Source organism: Mytilus galloprovincialis, chromosome 2, assembly GCF_965363235.1.
Source record: "Mytilus galloprovincialis chromosome 2, xbMytGall1.hap1.1, whole genome shotgun sequence".
Taxonomy (NCBI): domain Eukaryota; kingdom Metazoa; phylum Mollusca; class Bivalvia; order Mytilida; family Mytilidae; genus Mytilus; species Mytilus galloprovincialis.
This window is the reverse complement of record NC_134839.1, coordinates 31,723,398-31,745,227: the sequence shown is the minus strand read 5'-3', so window position 1 is coordinate 31,745,227 and position 21,830 is coordinate 31,723,398. Positions and strand designations below refer to the sequence as shown.

General features: G+C 31.2%; 1 protein-coding gene across 2 annotated transcripts in view; it reads right to left on the bottom strand.

The window, feature by feature from the left end:
• LOC143063368 (synaptotagmin-6-like) overlaps window positions 1-20,091 on the bottom strand; it is a 72,794-nt gene extending 52,703 nt beyond the window's left edge. The window contains exons 1-2 of one of the 2 annotated variants that reach the window (XM_076235486.1): window positions 19,948-20,091; window positions 8,197-8,745 (exon numbers count right to left, since the gene is read on the bottom strand). In XM_076235486.1, the coding sequence (XP_076091601.1) occupies window positions 8,197-8,626 (430 nt within the window). In that variant the 5' untranslated portion in view covers window positions 8,627-8,745; window positions 19,948-20,091. The remainder of the gene's footprint in view (window positions 1-8,196; window positions 8,746-19,947) is intronic. The other variant, XM_076235485.1, reaches the window with a different exon arrangement.
• Between the last annotated feature and the right edge of the window lie 1,739 nt (window positions 20,092-21,830).

Below are 21,830 nucleotides of genomic sequence, written 5' to 3'. Positions count from 1 at the left end.
TAATTATGGGAATATGTAACATTTATTTGTTTAATTTAAATGAGAGAGAAAGACGATGTTTGCCGAGATTAATTTACTACTTTTTTTTGTAGCGACTACACATCCATGTTATATTGTCCTGCAATGTGCATGCTAATGTTTTAGCCGACAATTTATAATTTACGCATGAAAACATGTCCCTTTATTTTGCCGACGTTGCTTTTCAATAAGAGCGACAACATTTTAACGGAGACTGCACAATAAAATGCAACAAAAACAATGATTTAAATGCATCCGTTCGCTTCCAATAAAAGCAGGATACAGGATATCTATGCAAATACTACTTGTATCGACAGGGACTATATTCAACGGTAGACAGTAGGATACTTATAGGTTTCATAACAAGTGAGAATTAGATATCGCTTGATATCAACTCGAGTTATTTTATAATTTCAATAATAATAAACGAGCCTATGGCGAGTTTATTATCATTGAAATTAAATAACGAGAGTTGATATCAAGCGATATCTAATTCTCACAAGTTGTTAAACCTATTTCTCAACCTATTTCTCTTATGGCAAAAAGTTGTATGTGCGTGACCTATTTGTTGCGAGTTGTGTTGCTACGGCCGTTCAACGCGTACTGATCTGTATACTTTTTGAACTAATATGGTTTTATTTTATTGTGTTGTATGCTCTTGTGTGAACGGAATACTGTTCAATTGACTCCCAGATATATCTTTTTTTTTATATTTTTATATGTTTCATAACGAGTGCACGGGTTCCTTTCTTTATTTATTCGTTCATAATAAGATTTATATTAGATAATGCAGACGATAAAGCAGACGAAAATCGCGAAAACCGAAAGTAAACAATCAGTTATCAAGAAAAAAAGTAGTCCCGGCATGACCTTTTCCAGTGAATAATGACCTGATCAACGGCCAATGAAAATATTGGAAATTTACGAGATAAGCCAATCAAATTAACGTAATTTTGATATCACTTTTTCATATCACACTCCGTACGGTGTGATACGAATAATATCTATTCACGTGGGAGTTAGATAACAGGCCCCAACCATAAGAGAAAAGTTCTTCTTCAAGCCTCCAAAATAAAACACCTTTGCTTTAGCCGACAAAGCACGTTTTGGTTTAAATTAATTAAGTCATTGACATTTGGTTTAAAAGTTGTTAATCAAATGTCTGTAGTTTTTTTTCCGGCGTGTTCATTTTTAGTTTGTATAAACAACTGTTAACGTCATGATTCAACTACATTTCTTACGTCTTTACTTTCGCGGACCATCGCACTTTAGCGTATGGAAGCATCGCACTTTAGCGTATACCATCGCACTTTAGCGTGTCCATCGCACTTTAGGGTCCCCATCGCACTTTAGAGTCCTACATATATATGTCCGGTTTGTTTTGAATCTAACTTCAATCATAAAAAATCATATAAAATCAAGCTTATAATTGATTTGGAGAAAAATAACTGTTTCCCGATGAGTTTGCAGAACACACGAAACATTTTGTTTCTTACCTGCACCAATTTAGTTTGATTTCACTTTTTAAAGTTTGCCCTAATTCACCGCAGACCAGTTTGGCCTACCACAGAGTAGGTATCTGTTGAAAAATTACATACTACGGGGGGGGGGGGGGAATTAAAACACGGGGAGGTGCATGACATAATGAAACGTTAGACTGAATCAACTAACGGAACGAATAGAAAACAACTGTCATATTCAAGACTTAGTACAAACATTTTGTGAAGAAAATCATTGGCTAACCCCGACTTAATACCTAGCTAATCCTACAACTTGTAAAACAGTTGTTTAAAAGTCAGTAATATCAAAATAGTCTATTGATGCTGTTTGAATTGTAAATTTCATTTTGGTACACCAAATGCAAACAACCAATTTCCATTCGGTCACATGTGAAAAATAACAAGGTATCAGGAGGAAAATTAACTATTACAAATAACTGATAATAACTGATAATAACCATAATATTCATAGTGAGGCTAAAAAATAAGATAAAATCAATATTATCAAGACTGTATAGTACTGGTCACAAATAAACTGATTAATTAATTTCGCACTACTAAGTAGAGAGTTATAAATACTAGAAGCAGGTGTTTGGCAGATTAAAATGGACGATTATTATAGATATGTTCTAGTTGTTTTTCTTCTTTTCAGAGTATTCGTATATATTGAACATCACAACCTTAGTGATTACGATACTATTTAATCGAGAAAGTTTACATTTTGCAATTGAACTATCAAGTTGATAAATATTCAAGCCAACAGGATGATGTAGTAGATTGTTTTTCTTTAATTATTATATAAGAAATGACGAGGGCAATTTTCGAAAGAAAACGCATGAAATTACACGAAACAAATGTATATACTTTTAAATAGATTTTGAAAAACATAAATGAACTAATATCCGTATTTGGATTGGATACTAGACTACCGAGCTCATGATATCATCAGAGACTAATAACAGTCAACCCGTAGAGGTAACGACACCGTGGTACTTGTAACATTTGATAAATTTGACTGCACATGATGTGTATTTCGATAATTAATGTCTCCACACTGATGACTAAAACCTTAATCAAGAATATAATATAAAAATAAGAGCTGATAAAATGAAATAAGGACCTCAATGAAATGGAACTCATTTTCTCTTTTTTTGTATATTGTTTAAGCATACATTAGGATATTGGTTTTCTCTTTCATATTGCTTAATACTCTGTCATGCTATTGCAAACTATAGTCTACTATAAGGTTCGGATGGTGTTCATTGTTGAAGCCTAAATTATGACCTGTATGGTCCGCATGGTGTCCACTGTCAAGCATACCCCATCTTCTCAATTTCATTTCATACTTGTTAGTATGTAATAAACCAAGCAGACAACAAAGCATTACCATATGAAAATAAATATATAAATAAATTCAAAATTATCCACTGATAGTTAATAGCACCTAAACGAATATAAGAAAGTCGTTCATTGCAAATAAACGATAATCGCCGATAATGAAAGATATAATTTGTATAAATTCAGCCATTAAATGATCACACCTGTACATCTACATTGAACCAAATAGTATTAATAATAGAATGATTTTTAATTGGTCACCGGTGGTCATTTGTCTAAACAGACAATCAGACACATATAAAATGAGCATGTTATGTTTATCATGTAATCAAATGTCAATAAAACTTACATATCATAATGAGCAACCTATCATTAGAATTTTCTGAAGAAATGTGAGGCAGAAAAGTTCTGGTAAATTTGATATAGTATCTCGTTACCTTTATAATGAAAATGATTACTTGTACATCAGCCAAAATCAAATACATTTAGATAAGTAATGAATTACTATAACGATCAAACTATAAAATGCAAAACATATATCAAATAAAATTCAAAAAAAAACTATAGTAGAAAGTAGAGCCATTCAAAGGGTAGAGCTATAACGAAAAAATACAAGCTTCACCATCAAGTTTAGATTTAGCTGGTATGTAATCATCAACTAGCGTGCTATCCTCTCCCCCATAATAACGGCGCGTTCTATATGAATAATATCATACTTACAACATTTTGCATCTTACAATTGTTCATTTAACTGCATAGAAATAACGCAATTAGAAACTAATCTAAAGATAAAATGATCTATGTTTAACAAAAATATTGTGGTAATAATGAACCATTATTCTATGTATGAAATTTGTACAATCGCAAACTGTGACTAAATAAAGGCAACAGTAGTATACCAATGTTCAAAACTCAAACTTTAAATGATTTTTGTTTCTTTATTGATATACTTATGAAATGCATATGCAAAAGCGGACCCAGATAATGGTCATACATCTATTGACATATTGTCGGAAATGAACAATTTATCTATGTATTAATTTTTTGGTTGCTTGTTGATAATTAATGGTAATAAATAGGTAAATCCTCAACGTAATGAACTGCTAAATTGAACGGCTAAATCTTAATGGTTTCAGGTAGTAATTACAATTCTCTTTATTTAGAATCAAACAATAATTATTATAATAATAATAATAAATCCATATTTATATTTGTCAAGGTTGCAATACAAACACAGAAGTTCTAGTATGAGATAGGACGATGTTACATTCACTGTACAATACTGACACCCTACTTTACCAGCTCATTTTAATATTTCGGGTCATGTTAATATAAGAGAGAGTGGCCAAATAATTTTTTTCACGATTTTTTTCAAAGCACAACAATATCAATCATTAATATATTCAAGACATTAGAATATGCTGAATTAGCAAACAGGTGCAAAAAAAAAGAGACATTCACATTACTTTAGAGGACAATTACACAATTTGTTATACTCATTTTTCATAAATATATATCGGACTATACTTGCATAGAAGCTTGGTACCTAAATGCTATGTATGACCTTTGCTACCGTTATACATGGTTTCTCGCACAGCAAAGTGTTTTATTTCAGCTCTATTGGCTATATGCACAGCTATACTGTACTATCAGATATTTATTCAACATGTTTATAAATTTATAATGATATGAAATACAAATAATTTATGACAGTATATGTATATTTAATCAGTCATCGAGACGTGCGACATTTGCAGCATTTGCATTTAACTATTAAGAAGCAATTACTAATCAAATATAGCACTTGAACAAGTATTTGCTCAACTATGTCTAGATAAAATCTACCTATTACAAAAGTTTGTAAATCTAAATATTTGTGTATAGTTGTAACGCTAAATTTGAATGTTTCTTTTGAATTTCACTTTCATCAAACCTGATATAAAGGTTACTTTACTATACACGTTATTTGGTATATTTCACTATTTTTTTTATGTAATGCAAAGGAAATACCTGTATTATATTTGAGTATCACAAAAATGATTCAAACTTGTTAGCTATAGATCGTGTCTCTTAAATCTCATTCTATACATCAATAGATATATGAAGATGTATGAGTGCCAATAAGACAACTCTCCATCCAAGTAACAATTTATAAAAGTAAATCATTATAGGTCAAGGTACGGCCTTCAACACGGAGCCTTGGCCCACACCGAATAGCAAGCTATACAGGGCCCGAAAATTTACTAGTGTAAAACCATTCAAACGGGAAACCAACTGTCTAATCTATATAAAAACGAGAAACACGTATGAACTACATAAACAGACTTATGAACATCAGATTCCCGACTTAATAAAGGTGCAAACATTTGCAGCGAGATTAAACGTTTTTATGCTACCAAACCAAACAGGTTACAGCAGATTTACCAAATTTTCAAGGGCAAGTTCTCATACCGAACTTTCCATAATGGTGTACGCCAGAGACGTCTTTATAATAATCACCACCAATGCTTGGTTCAAAACAATGAATAAGTCAATGCAAATGCGAATTTGAAGAGCATCGAGGACTCAAGTTGAAAAAAGGTGCGAAGTCGGGTTTACGTTATCTATGATTTTCGTAAATAGTACTTAATATTTAGAATTATTCAAAGATTTGTAAACAGTTAATTAAATACAAAAAAAATACCGATCACTTATGTTTCATATCAAAACCAGATTAACTGATTTCTAGACTTGTGACATCCGCGCGGAGGAATATTTCCTTAGCAGTGACATGGACCCAGTGTTTGTAAACACTTATGTAGAACCCGGCTTGTAATTTTATAAATAAAAGGTAAAATTACAGAAACAGTGAAGATAATTCTAAACGGAAAGTCCCTTAGCAAATGACAAAACCAAAAGCTCATACACTTCAAACGAATGGATAACAACTGACCTCGTATAGGCATTTTTTATGTAGAAAATAGTGGATTAATTCTGGTTTTATAGCTAGGTAAACCTCTCACTTGTATGGCAGTCGCATTTAGATATCCATTTATGCCAGATGAAGATCGGTTTTGTTATACATCCTTTATGTTAACATACGTTAAAACATTTCAAATAAAGAAAGTCAAACCAGGTATTGGTGTGTCCCAACGTTTGGAGGCTTGACACCTTCGTTAAGAGTATGCTTAGCACTAGAACGCGTGCATTCATTTTTATCGTTACAAAGCAAGAAATTATATCAAATATAAAAAAGAAGATGTGGTATGATTGCAAATGAGACAACTCTCCACAAGAGACCAAAAATGACACAGAAATAACAACTATATATCACCGTACGGCCTTCAACAATGAGCAAAGTCCATCACCGCATAGTCAGCTATAAAAGGCCCCAAAATGACAATGTAAAACAATTCAAACGAGAAAATTAACGGCCTCATTCATATATAACAAAAATGAACGTAAAACAAATATGTAACACATAAACAAACGACAACCACTGAATTACAGGTACATACATACATAATGTGGCGGGGTAAACATGTTAGCGGGATCCCAACCCTCCCCTAACCTGGGCCAGTAGTATAACAGTACAACATAAGAAAGGCTGATTTAAAAAAAAAGTAACTATGTACGGATAAAGTGGAAACTTTAGCAGAACAATTAAACAAATATGGTATCAATGGGATATGTAGAACAACATATACGCTACCAAAGTCAAATTTCTCAATTATGTTTTATAGTAAGGCAAATAAGAAGTCAAATCGAGAATACAAGTAGGACCTACAATGAAAAAGTTTGTATTCCTAAACACATACTTTGATATTACTTATCACGAGTATCATTTAAGTATTATGATTCCTTTAGAATCTTTATTATTAGTAATGTGCAGTGAATTCTAAACTAAATAAAAAATTAATTTAATTCAGTTTTGTATTCATATATTATTTCCTAACCTAGTGAAATACTCAAACTATTACATAACATAGAAGAAAAATATCTCTCCAGTGATGACGTAAAATTAGAGCGTCTTACACAGATTACAAAGATTTTTTAAGCAAATGACATTTTCTTTTATAGCAATTAGAATGTAACTTTTTCACATCAAATTAGAAGTTTAAAGTTATATATATGAGTTTGAATAACCCATTGGTATGTTTGCCTCTCTTTTCTAACGATAAGAACCTATGACGTTAATTATGAAAGAATATTTCAATCTCTTTTTTTCTTAAAAATCGTAAAAATTGTTAATGCAACTTTCTTGACATAGATCCCCCTTTTATATGCTTTTAGTGCATGTAATTCTTTATCAATTTTTAAAAAATGTATAATAAACTAACCAAGTCTTATTTGGTCTTTGTTGGAGAGTTGTATTATTGGTAATCATACCATATCATCTTATTCTAATAACTAAAGAGTCGGTACGTGTCAGTGTAAAAATCACACATCACTTTCCACAATATTTCAGTAATAATTCATAAAAAAAACATGTAGATAAAAATCAATACGACCTTGCATATGTTTCACTTTTCACTTATAATACATCATGTATATATTGACGGTTAAATGTCATTTTAATGTATGTTTCAACAGCTGTAACTGCTCAAAGCAATTTATACTCGATCATTACATATTTGTACATTTTATTTACTTTGCTGTTTAGATAAAACATCTCTTCATTTATGTTAGTATACTTTGAAAACATAAATGCGCAAATATATGCATATGCACACATTACATATTTGTACATTTTATTTACTTTGCTGTTTAGATAAAACTACTCTTCATTTATGTTTGTATACTTTGAAAACTCAAATGCGGAAATATATGCATATGCACACATAAATGCGTTCCGAGTTATATGCCTACATATTTAGATACATACACACGAACGCATGCACACAAACACGTTTATACAGACAGACATACATTTTATTTCATTTTGGCTGATTCATATAGTTCCAATCGAAAATTTAAAATTTTGTATTTTATTTTCTCGTTCGTCGGAATTGTCAGCTAGTAAATCCTATTTATGTATTTGATTGTTATGTCCTATGTATTTGTCCATAAGATTTCATTTTTGTTAATTCCTCATTGTTGATTCTATATATCTTTTTTTCGCAAGGAACGTCAAAATATATCAAAGATTAATCCCTAAACCTTTAAGAAAATATATTACTTGAAAGAAGAATATAGAATATATTTAAAATCATTGTTCATATTGTTCATATGATTTAAATAGGTAAATTGTAAAGCAAATATTCAGTTGTACAATTTATTTATAAAGTTTAAAAAAACATCTCTGTTAAAATATATTATTTATTTTAGTTGTTGTTAATTGTTAAAATATAAAATATCCTACCGTCATCACTATCATGATGTGGAACAGTTGGAACCAAACTCTGTGCTCTTTTCCTCTCTAACACAGCCGGTGGTACCCAAAATTTTTCACTGACATCTCTTGTAGGAGAACTGGGGCTTGAGCCCATTTTCCGTGAGACCGGCATCCATTCAGTTTTAAAATGAACCTTTGAATATCTTCTTTCTTTACCTACACCTATAGCTGACAACACGTTAGTCACAGATGCTTTCGGTGGTAATTTAATATTCTTTGCCTCACTGAACTTTTTATCACTTGATTTTTCTTCCAATAGAAATCTTTCATACCAGTTGAGACGGAAGCGTTTTGAACATGTGACGTACAGCAACAGTAACAGTAGTATCAAGATCGTAGTCGGAACGACTATGTATGCTACAATTAAATAATCCGGTTGTCGCTCAGCACGACTCATTGCCACATCAATCGATTAATAGTATTAGCCTTATATCAGATCGAATTTACTGTAAGAAGTGTTGATTTTTCTTCATTTAAGTTTAATTCGCAATAATACATCATCAATAGATATATAATCTGAAAAATAAAGCAATTACTTAAACGGCTATTAATAAGATTAACATCTGATAAAATGTTTAAAAAAATGTCAATTAGTCTACTACCTAATGCTAACTAGGTTCTCATTAGATTGATTTGATAAAAAGTTTCTATGAAAAATAAAGTGGCGGTCAATTTGTTGTATTTTCCTTTTTTTTCATTTAATTGCAAGGTATTGTTTGTATTAATGTGTTTCCTAAAATAGTTTTAACAGTAATGGAAAATGTAACAATAGGTCTAGATAAATAAATTATTATAATAGACAAAGAAGGAACAGTAGTACAATAGTCCTTGTGATTCTATTTCGGGGAAAATAAAAGAACTCAAGAAAATCTAGAGTTTGATTACCAAAATGAAGCAATCTTTGAGGCAAGTAAGAAGTTTTATTGAAGTATTAGTTCGTTGACAGCAACGATTGACTGTCACTCAACAACAATAATGAAATCAGGACATCCTTTTATATAATATATTTGTATGAATAGATTGGGAATTAGATTTTGCTTCCTGATTGATGTTAGTATTGTGTAACTTTTCCAAAATAACTGAAGATGTACAACTGTATTCTTATGCTGTCATCAAAGACCAGAGACAAGACAAAGCTGTAAATAAAGCATATGCAGATGATGTATTGTCAATAAATTCGGTCTAATAGAAAAGACGATGTTTTTAGCTTGTATTTCTATCTATTGAAGTGCATTTGATCATGCAAATATGTTAACTTTGAACAATAATTATGAAGTTGAACATACAGATTTTCAGCAAATGTAATGAAGCATAGTTGTATGGATAGTGATTCGATTTATTGCAGATTAAGTGAAACTTGTGTAAGAATAAATTCAAGAAAATAGAAGTTTTGAAAAATGACTGAATTGACCATTTTTTTTTTCATTTTAAAACTTTGCTGTAAGCATCGTCATCAGTATGCATAGGATAACTAATTGATATTTAAGTCTTAGATGCATGATTTGTTTTAGTAATTTTTATTGGCTTTGAATTAACTGTTAGTAGTTGGGCGTACTCTCAGAACTGTTTTTATTGTCTTTTTTGTTGTGGGGATGTATACTAAATATTTTCGTATTCCAGGCATAGATTACCTTTTTGGTACAACTTTTTGAATTATGGATACACAATGCTTTTCAACTTTATACTTGTTTTGCTTTCTCACTATTTTGTTCTGAATGTCACTAACAAGTCTTACACAGACGAAACGCGAGTCGGGCTGTTTAAATTATAAGCATGGGACCTGTGGTAACTAGTTTGGTATTCTAACTATTTTTACCTGAGCGTCATGTAGAAGAAACACGCGTCTGGCGTATAAAGTTGTAAGCCTGGCACCTTTGATAACTTTTTACTAGATGTTTTTTTTTCTGCTGTGTAAAAATCTGATGTTTTCAACTGATTTTTTTAGATTGTTCGTTTTTGTACTGTTACACCACTGTCCGAGGTTAGAAGGAGTGTTTGGCGAAAACAAACTAAGTCAACAGCCTGCAAATCAGTGCTTGTTATTTGCTGTGGTATATCTAATTTGTTTTTGTTCATTGTTTTGCACAGAAAATGAACAGTTTGTTTTCTCGTTTGAATTGTTTAACATTTGACATTCCGGGTCCTTTTATAGCTGATTATGCGGTGTGGGTTGGCTCATTGTTAGGCCATGTTGTAATCTATAGTTGAAAAATTAAATGTTTAATGGAGAGGTGTCTAATAGGCAATCGAATCACATCTTCTTATTTTTATATGTCAATAACTTAATAATCGGATTATCACTATAACCTAAACATATTTTACAAAAATACAAACTTAGAAAAATTCCCTTCAAGCCTAACACTTTGTAAAATGCTATGCAATTTTAAAGTGTTTAATGTAGGACTCTGTCTCATCGATAATTACATGACATAAGTACTCTAATAATTAATCAAATGATCGATAACCTTTATAATGACTGCCAGACTATTACTTTACAGAGATTTACATTTAATAATTCATATACTTTAAAAAGCCGATATATTAAACAGAACGTTAAAACAAGAAACAATTCTACACTCTACAGAATTATTTGTGCATATTTCATGAAAAAAAATAATCAAAAAAAGAAATAAGACTTTTAAATCTGTTCGATCCTTTTTCTGAAACCTTATGTTTATTTCAACGCTATCTTTTATAAACACTTGCGATAATGAAATTAAACATAAATGATTTTATTGTTATAACAGTTAAAAGATGAGTCTCAGTTACTAAGTCTAACTACATGTACTAAGATTGGCCCTAATTTATAACAATTTCATTACTATCACTGGGTCAATGCCTCTGCTGGTGGACTATTAGTCCCCGAGGTTATCACCAGCCCAGTAGCCAGTACTTCGGTACTGGCATGAAAATACGGATTTTTTTTATGTTAATAAAATTTGCTGTTACAAAATGATAGAAATTATTATAATTTAAGGAATGTATCTCCCTCATGCAAAGCTCTGATTCCTTTCACGGATTTGGCTATACTTTTTGGATCTTTTGGATTATAGCTCTTCATCTTTCATATAAGCTTTGGATTTCAAATATTTTGGCCACGATCATCACTGAAGAGACATGTATTATCGAAATGCGCATCTGGTGCAAGAAAATTGGTACCGTTAATTTCATTATAATACAATTTTTATGATTTACGATCAGGTTTTGTGAAATGTGCCGCAGATCTTCAAGGAAGCAAACTATATCTACATTGAACTTTCATTATCCATAATAGTTATCTGAAGAATTTTGCCTTGAAATTTATTATCATGCTTTTTTTAAATACATTTTTTTTTAAATGTTTGATCGAAAACAAGTATTATTATGTATCAAATTATGTTCGTACAATACAAAGTAAGAATAAACATTATTGAAATTAATTTGAGGAAATATAAACCAAAATCATCAATGTTAAAGGAATCAACTCAAATCATGAAAATAGGAAACAAGCAAACACAATTTGGATATCTCACATTTAAATATATTATTAACAACCTACAGTTAAATCGCTTTCTGTATCTGTAGTTTGTAACTTTTACTCCGTAAGAAAATGCATGTGTTATGTCAAGAATATGACAGTTGTTTTTCATTTGTTTGGTGTGTTTGAGCTTTTGATTTTGCCAGTTGATAAGATAAAAAGCAAATTAACAAACATTTTCAACTCCTTGCAATATAAGTGGGAGATTTGGCTAGCCAAAAAAGCAGGTTTAACCAATCAGTTTTTCTTTAAATGTCCTGTACCATGTTTGGAATATGACAGTTGTTATCAAATAGTCCTTTTATATGTATATTTGTTTTTGTAGCAGTTCAGTGTTTCTGTTGTTTCGGATTTTTCTCTCATAGTTGATGTGTTTCCCTCAGTTATGGTTTGTGACCCTGATTTGTTTTCTCTCAATCGAGTGATGACTTTTGAACAGCGGTATACTACTGTTTCTTTTATTCAATATATTCCATTTGATTTATCAACACCAGTCCAACAAAATTTAGAGTTCATCATAATAATTCGTGACATATTTTATCAATAATATAGTATTAATGTATGTTGTCAAACATTGTTTAGTTTGGTTTGTGCATATACAAATTAAAACATAACGCCAATAAGAAAGGAAAGAAACCTGATTTATATCAATTTCAGAGAGAATAGAGAAACCAAATCTGATTTTTAAAAGGAAAAAGCTGACCAATTGGGGTTAACATCCTCGTCCTATTCTCTGGTGAATAGCTGTATTACTGGCTAGTTTACATAATGATTTTATTATTTTAGAGATAATTCTTTATATAATGTTAGATACTTAACGTAAATAACCATTTAATCTAAAGCGATTAACTATCATACAGATTTGAAAATAGTTTCGTTTCAGTGAGAGGACTTGAGAAGTGTTGGACCAATTGTTTTCGAATTCTGATTTACTAGGGAAAAAAGACGACATCTCCTCGAAACAAAATGAACAGATATTTTAACATATAGAAAGATGTCATTGGTGTTAGTTCCAGTTTGAAGTAAGGATTCTTTATTCGACAATGAAAAATATTTTATTCATAAAACCTCTGAAAGGCTGATAGTTAAGTACGCCTGACTTGACTTTCTCATGCATGAGTGAAAGTAGGACAAAATGAAGCCAGGCAATATGTGCCTTCGATTATTCAAAAATCCTAAGCGAATGGAATGGATTTTTATATTTAAGGAACTGGACAATACTCTTATTTTATTGTAGAAAGGGGAAAAGGATGTCTATAAAAACTTGACAAGATCAAATGATTTTAACTAACGGAACAAGTGAGAAAGATCTGCCATATAACTGAGTCGCTACAAGTACTTGATTCTGGCGTTCTGTTATGCTTTTTTTATACTGTCAATATCTGTCACTTCTGTTAAAAATGAAATTGTAACCAAGACATTTAGTCATAAATAATATCAATAAAAAAATCTAAAATGATCTTACATCATGCTGACTATGCGGGATGGGCTTTGTTCATTGTTGAAGGTGTATGGTGACCTATAGTTGTTAATGTCTGTGTCACTTTGGTCTCTTTTGGACAGTTGTCTCTTTGGCAATCATACCACATCTTCTTTTTTTATATTTACAACTTGCATTTAAATCCTGACTAGATACGTATCTACTCGGTTCAACGCTCAATTGTGTCACACTTATTTTAACAGAAAATCCAACTGTTTACATGAAAGTTGGCACAACTAATTCCGTCTTTAATAAATGGAATTCAAATCATTAATTTTGTGTTAATTAGGTAAAAATGTGTTTATCTTTTTTAATTGGAACGTAGGACTTTGAGTTTTATTAGGAATTATATGAGATGCAGGTCAAATATTTAATTCGGGTAAAATGGTGAATTTGTTGCTCTCAAACAAACTTGTGAAATTGTTTAATTTTGACTGAGTATTGATTCACACTGTGAATTAAGTTTGAAATGTAATCATTACCATGTGTCGCTTCTTCTGTTGTTCAAGCAATTCCTTCAGCTAACTATGTCTAACATTTAAAACATAGATAAACTACATCTACCTTCATTGACAAAAGCGCGACAACTGCATTTTAAAACGTCAATCTTATTTGAGTCTTATCTTGTGATTCTAATGTTAAATTAAGGAATAATTCCCTTCTTTCCTCTATTTCTGCAATAAGTATTTGGATCTCCGTTGAATGACAAAAGGTATTGGCAATTCACTGTGAAAACTAAAATATAGTAACTCAGGAAAGTTTTGGCACCCACGATCATAGTCTACCCTGTCACATTCTGTAAGTGCTGTTACTATTCAGGCATCCCCTTATTTCTATATTGAGTGTAACTCCTGAACTGCCTACTGCAGTGGCGGTCTAAATCCGATGTTGATTTTAAAAACACAATCAAAGAGTACAAACAATCAAAATATAAAAATGTATGTTTCAATCATATCATTGACAAAAAAGAGGTTAAAAATACCAAGTCCTTCATCAAATGGCTAAATCAAATGTTTGATAACATCAAACCAATTGATAACAACTGTCATATTCTTGACTTGGTACAGACATTTTCTTATGTTAAAAAAGATTGATTTAACCTTTGTTTAAAGCTAGCTGAACCTCTCACATTTTTTAGACAGTTGCATTAAACTCCATTATCTTGACAACAATGCGTGAACATCACAAACATACATACTAGGTACAAATGTCAAAAATAGGGGCAAAGCAGTCAACACTGAACTATACACGATGCAAGAACATAGACAACGTCTCATAGCAACAAAAAAAAATACACAACGAACAGAAGAATTATTAAATTAAACTAAATTTAGATTCTATAACTAAATGCATAGCGAAGCGAACACATACAAAACAGCAGTGCATTAAAGTGATCATGCTAGATAAAAAGTATAACAAAAATATTGAACTCCAATGTATATATAAATAGGGGAATGTCTATAAAAACAGACGAAGTAAATTTGAAGAGTTAAGCCTTTTTCAACTGATTTTTATAGTTCGTTCTTATGTTGTACTGTTATACCACCGTCCCAGGTTAGAGGAGGGTTGGGATCCCGCTAACATGTTTAACCCCGCCACATTATTTATGTATGTGCCTGTCCCAAGTTAGGAGCCTGTAATTCAGTGGTTGTCGTATGTTTATGTGTGACATATTTGTGTTTCGTTCATTTTTTTACATAAATAAGGCCGTTAGTTTTTTCGTTTGAATTGTTTTACATTGTCTTATCGGGGCCTTTTATAGCTCACTATGCGGTATGGGCTTTGCTCATTGTTGAAGACCGTACGGTGACCTATAGTTGTTAATGTCTGTGTCATTTTGGTCTTTTGTGGATAGTTGTCTCATTGGCAATCATACCACATCTTCTTTTTTATATTGTTACCAAGTGAAAAACATCTGTTACATTCCTGCTGTATTTTTCATGGAGTGTGGATTTGCACACTTGCCTTGTAAACAGTCCTCTTAAACGTAAATGTATCTTTTTTTAAATGTTACTTTTTATAAAGTTAGTTCTTCAAATGTTTTTATTATCAATAATTATGCGCTATTGCAAAACATCATAACTTTTAATAGTTTGTAAATGCTTTTTTATTATTGGACATATAATGCGTTAAAGTTTGATTGATTGATTGTTGGTTGCTTAACGTCCAGTGGCAAATATTTCATGTATATTCAGGACGAGAACAAGTTCACAATAAATACTATAGGTAGGTCTTGAAATAATAGAGACCATCTGGGATGATGGTCGGGGAAATTTGGACTGCCACTGGAAATTGAGAGTATATTGGATAGGGACATAAATTTTGCCTTGCAACAGGCCACCTATGGACCCGTTAGGTTAAAGTAGAAAAATGTTGGTTGGATTTTTGTATTATTGAAATCAAATTATTAACGCAGTGAAAAGTTACCAAAAGAATTGTGCGTTTACCATTCCAAAATTACATAAGATAAAACCAGTTAAACTGCCTAAGTATTTCCAACAAATCTAGGTTTTTTTTCGCTCCTTATATTTGTCGCAAAGTTTTAAAGAAATTACCACAGATAGAATTAGATTTAATCTCTGCTGATGTCTTTGTCAGAGAAATTTTAATATCTTACGTTCAGATTACTAATAAAACAAATAAATATATTATGTTTTTGTATAGGAATAATATTTGTATAATTACTATATTTCTTATGTACATTTAAATCTACCTGCATTCCACGGTGTTAACTTATTGAAATGATTGTGTTTTCGTTTCTTAATTAACATATACTGCTTTATAGTAGAATATCGTACAAGATCCCGGAACAAACTTATCGGCCTTTGATTTTCGTTGTCTATCGCGAATAACTTCCAAATCTTATCCCATACATCTTCGAAATGTATTTCTTCTATCTTGTGCATTAACTAAAAAGTAGGGGCAAAACTACATTAATACAAATTTAATGCATTCATATAAATGTAGAGTAGTGGTTAGGTCAAGTTTGAAAAGATGGATAAAAATAGTATTTTTACAGCTAGTAAATACAATTATATAGATATAAAAAGATGTGGTGTGGATGCTAATGAGACAACCCTCCATCCTAGTCACAATTTGTAAAAGTAAACCATGATTGGTCAAAGTACGATCATCAACACGGAGTCATGGCTTACACCGAAAAACAAGCTATGAAAGGCCCCAAAAAGGACTAGTGTAAACCATTCAAACGGGAAAACCAACGGTCTAATATATGTAAAAACCGAGAAACGAGAAAAACTTATGAACCACATCAACAAACGACAACAACTGAACATTAGATTTCTTATTTAGGATAGGTGTAAACAAATGCAGCTGGTTTAAACGCTTTAAAGGGTACAAACCATACCTTAAACAATAGTGTAACATCACAACATCAAATAACAATAATGCACAATAAAATATCAATTGAAATGGCTTAGGCAGCAACCATTTGATTTTCTGGGGGGGGGGGGGGGGGGCTATGGTTTTTTTTTCTGTACAAACTTTTTTTTTCGCCTGTGGCGAAAAACAATCTATTTTTTTCGCTACAAGTCGAAAACAATTTTTTTCTTTCAATTTTAGCATTACATATAGTGGCAGCTGGGGGTGAAACAAACAATTTTTTTTTCTCAGAATCAAAAACAAATTATTTTTTTCTTCAAAAACTGGAAACAAACTTTTTTTTCCAAAAAAAACCATAGCCCCCCCCCCCCCCCCCAGAAAATCAAATGGTTGCTGGCTTACCTCAATCAAAAGACATAAAACATAAACAAGTGAACATACACTGAACGAATAAAATTTGATATATGACAAAATGAAGATACAAAATCAATAAAATAAGGGATGAGATTTTAAAAAATCGGAAAGACAACAGCCAAATAGAATAATAAATACAGGTAAATGAAAATAATTATGTTGGTAGGTATACAGTAACGAAGAACGGAAATATATATTACAAAATATAGAATTTTGTTGTTCATAGTACGGTAACAGAAGTGAAAATTTATAGTCATACCAAATAGTTATTAAATTTGGTATATATTGAAAATAGAGAGACGAAATGTAACACTAAATAAGTGAACATTAAATAACACAAAATCATTACAAATTGAATCAACAGGTCAAATTAACATGAAAGTACGATTTATAGTACTCGCAGTTCCTGAAAGCTAGTTAAAAGCAAAAGACTTGACTTGTCCAATGCCAAAAAAAAAAGTATCGACAGGCTGTAGGATAGTTAGGAGTTAACCTCTTTATAGAAAATGGACCGGGATGTCTTTTTGTACATTCCAATTAAAACGAAAACAAATTAAGTTATGCCGGTGACAAAATCGATAGTTGTGCCAATGTAAACTATATTTAAAGTAATATCACAACAATACTGAACTCCGAGAAAAATTCAAATGGAAAGTCCCTTATCAAACGACAAAATTAAATGATAATACACATCAAACGAATAGACAACAAAAAGATCTTATTACAACATTGGTAAGATAACCTTTACTTTTTATGATAATGTTCCATAATTTACTCAGATCACATAGTGGTTTTCGCGCTTTTAGTACCATGTTACCGTTATATTTAGGATGTGAAATACCGTTTTTAATAAGTTTTCTACAGGACAAGTCAAATTTACTGATCAAATCTTTGTATCTGTGAAAAAATTTAGTAAATGTTTTAAGTTTTAATTTATGGTTATTAATGTTATACTCCATTAACATACAATAGTCCGAATCTTGTGTAAGAGCCGTTAGACTGTTTTATAATTTTTATATAATTGTCCTATATACTTAGAACACTACACTGTATATTTTATTTAGAGCAGATGCGACTTTTTTACTTTGCGTGTTTTGTTTATAAAATGCATATGAAATAACTTTGTTCACGGGACCGAATGTTTATTTTGTCATTGTATAGAAAATAGATTGCTTAGTTACAATGTCAAATCGTTGATGATATTCAATAACAAGGGTGTTTATGCGTTTAGAATTAGGAAAGCAAATACATTTAAAGATTTAATTTGTTTAAGGTAAAGGGCATATTTAAGTCGTCTGTAAAACAGTCAGAACTGACAAAAAGAAAACGGCAGTTTAGTCAGACATTTTGTTTGCCAAGAATGGCAAGCCTGTTGGATTTCAACTCATTCATACAAAAAATTCTGAATTAATTTCCTTGTAACTGTTGGCTGATTTATAAGTAAAGGGGACAGTGAAAACATACAGTAGTTGTCGTTTGTTTATGTAATTTACACGTGTTTCTCGTTTCTCGTGTTTTTTATTTGATATAGATTAGACCGTTGGTTTTCCCGTTTGAATGGTTTTACACTAGTAATTTTGGGGCCCTTTATAGCTCGTTGTTCGGTGTGAGCCAAGGCTCCGTGTTGAAGGCCGTACATTGACCTGTAATGGTTTACTTTTTCAAAATTGTTATTTGGATGGAGAGTTGTCTCATTGGCACTCACACCACGTCTTCCTATATATATTGTATTATTCAGTTTTAATTTTATGATAACTTGCATTATGTTATCATATTATTTTAATATATATTGTATATATTGAACTCACTAAGTTTTGTCCTTCCCCAGTGTTCAATCCCCAAAACTTGTCCAGCCAACGTCACTCTTTAACCAAATATTTCTCATGCCTTGTTGAGTTATTCCCGAGTATGATAGTTTGACTAAGTGACAAGTGAAGCATGATTAGCAATAGCCTACCCTGTCAAAATACCCATACTTGCTCCTTTTATAGATCATGCGATTCATTACATTTATGTTGGTTACCTTGTTTGTCTCTTCTTTGTCGATTAATGAGATTTGACCATCGGTAAACAACTGTCGCCTTAAATTAGGACACTTATACATGTCCCTTCGCCAACGCCTTTCGTCATCGATAAAAATTATGTTTCCTACGTCACAGATGTCAATTAGCGCATACCAATCGGGGCCTAATTAGTTGTTACTAATATTTTCACTTGTTGCCACCAGAATAAATTGTTCCCCTCCAAGATTTTATGATTTTATCATTAAACTCATCAAAGGTTTTGACGCATGTTACCTTTCGTGAAAATTGATAACGTTCTAGATATATTTAGAGAAATCATATTTTAACTTCTCATTATACATCAATATACAATACGTCCAATGTCTATTAGGAAAACTTGCTTTGAAGGAGGGAAAACTGTTATCTTCATGAAATGTATGAGTTTGCTTGGTCAAAAAACTTTTGTCAGTTCAATTTTTAATCAAAAGATTTCATTTGTGTTATATAGATATCAAAGGTACCAGGATTATAATTTAGTACGCCAGACGCGCGTTTCGTCTACATAAGACTCATCAGTGACGCTCATATCAAAATATTTATAAAACCAAACAAGAACAAAGTTGAAGAGCATTGAGGATCCAAAATTCCAAAAAGTTGTGCCAAAAATGGCTAAGGTACTCATTTAACAATTCCTAACAAAATATATAGTTGTTTTCAAAAAAAAAGTAAACAAAGGACAAAAACATTACAATTTGGAAGTCAAATTTGAATTAGATCTAAGTTGCTAACCTTGAACGAAATAAACATGTCACATGCAACTCCTTATTACACAACTTATTATTTCTAGTTTTAGCTTATTAAAAACTTCAAGGTCTTCTCCTGCATGTTATTTATAGTAAACACATGAGCCTAAATTGTTCAGGTTAGCTTAAAGCAATAATGAAAGTTATTTTAAAACTTACCAGTATTAGATGAAGCTTTGATATTTTATGCCTAACCACCTCTTTAGAACTAAGGTATGTTACAAAGCTGATTTGCTTTACATGTACATGTCGGTTGTTATATATTTAGATCCCTTTTTATCAATATATAATAATAAGAATCGTGTTATGCGTATAGAGTTACAATCTATTATCTTTCCACAATCTATAATTGACACCACGTTTCTATAAGTCAATGCCTCAAATTACTCAAATGAATTCAAAATAGCAATTATAATCCTATCATTGATGTTTACTATTGTTTACGGTAATCGATCGAATAAGACAGGATTTGTTAAATATTTAGGCTTTAGACAATCGATTAGCAACGATGAGAATATTATCCTTTCAATTATAAAGTAGCATGCAACCTTGAACATCGATTAGCTTTTTTTTTATAAACTTATCAAATAATATCCAACCTGCATTCTTCAACATCGATTAGATTTTTCTTTAAAACTTATTAAATATTGATTTCAACTCGGACATGTTGCTCTTATGTTGTAAATAGTTTTATCTTAATCGAAAACTATTCCATTTTAAATGCTCCTACTTTTGTGGAATTTTGTCAACTAAAAAGAAAAATAACTGCTGTAATAAAACTTTGAAATACAGATAAAACTTATATAATAATACCGATAGATATGTACACCCTGTTATTCATTTATGCAATTTCTATTTCAATGATGTTTTTCTAAAACATGTGTTTTGTTTATTGTGTTTTTATTCTAATTACGAAATTGATATGCGGTATGTTTTTTTTTATCGTCTTTGAAGGCCTACCGTGACCTGTAATTGTTCTCTGTCATTTGGAACCCTTGTTTCATTGGCAAACATACCTCATCTTCTTATATTTATAGTAATGTTTATTGCAATAAACCGCCCAATAGAAATTCAACTAATCATGCTTTCGTGCCCTGGATTGTAAAACTATATGAAAAGAAACTCCTTGAAACACAGTTTACAAATAAGTCTATTTTACATGAAACACATTAGCTGTGGAAAAATGTTGTCTAGGCGTCTAGCCTGTGTTCTTTCCTCTTCAGAATATAGGTATCAAACACGTTTTCTTGGGAGATTTGTTTTTAAAGTCAATTCAATATCACTGGCTATATAAAAAAGAAGGGAAACCGTCATATTGTAGAAAAAAAACATTCTCCATAGAAACTGTTTTCTTGAACACCTTCAACTTCTCAATATAAAATTTCTTGATTCCAGGTTTTAGATAATAGATTACTGCATTTAGGTACACAAATTGAAACAAAACATACGAAAAAGTTCTTTAACATGATAATTATACATAAAGATATGTGCTATATCATACTTGGTCAGTTCTGTGTGTCAAAAAACTCATCCTATAAACATAAATAATTGAATAGGCTAATAAGCTAATTAAAGGTAAAATAAAAAAAAAAACCTAACTTCGAGGAAAATTCTTAACGGAAATTTGACAAAATCAAAAGCTAAAACACAACAAACGAATGGAAAACAACGGTCATATTCCTGACTTTGTACAGGCATTTTCTTATGTAGAAAATTGGGGTCAAACCTGGTTATATAGACAGCTAAACCTCTCACTTGTATGACAGTCGCATAAAATTAATATTATATTGCAAGGATGTCAGAACAAAACGAACAGATCCTCAATTTCCATTCTCAGGTTTATAATAGGTCAAAATGTCTTAAATAGGGCTATAGCAGTCAGCATTGTGTTCTAATTCTAATCACTATAAAAAAAAAATGTGTAAACAAAGAATTTAAAAATTCATATAGACAAAGCATGTAAAAAAAAAATCGAAAGACAAAAATACAAAAATTTACCATAGCACAATAACACAAAGACGAGGTGTACAAGTCCACGCCAC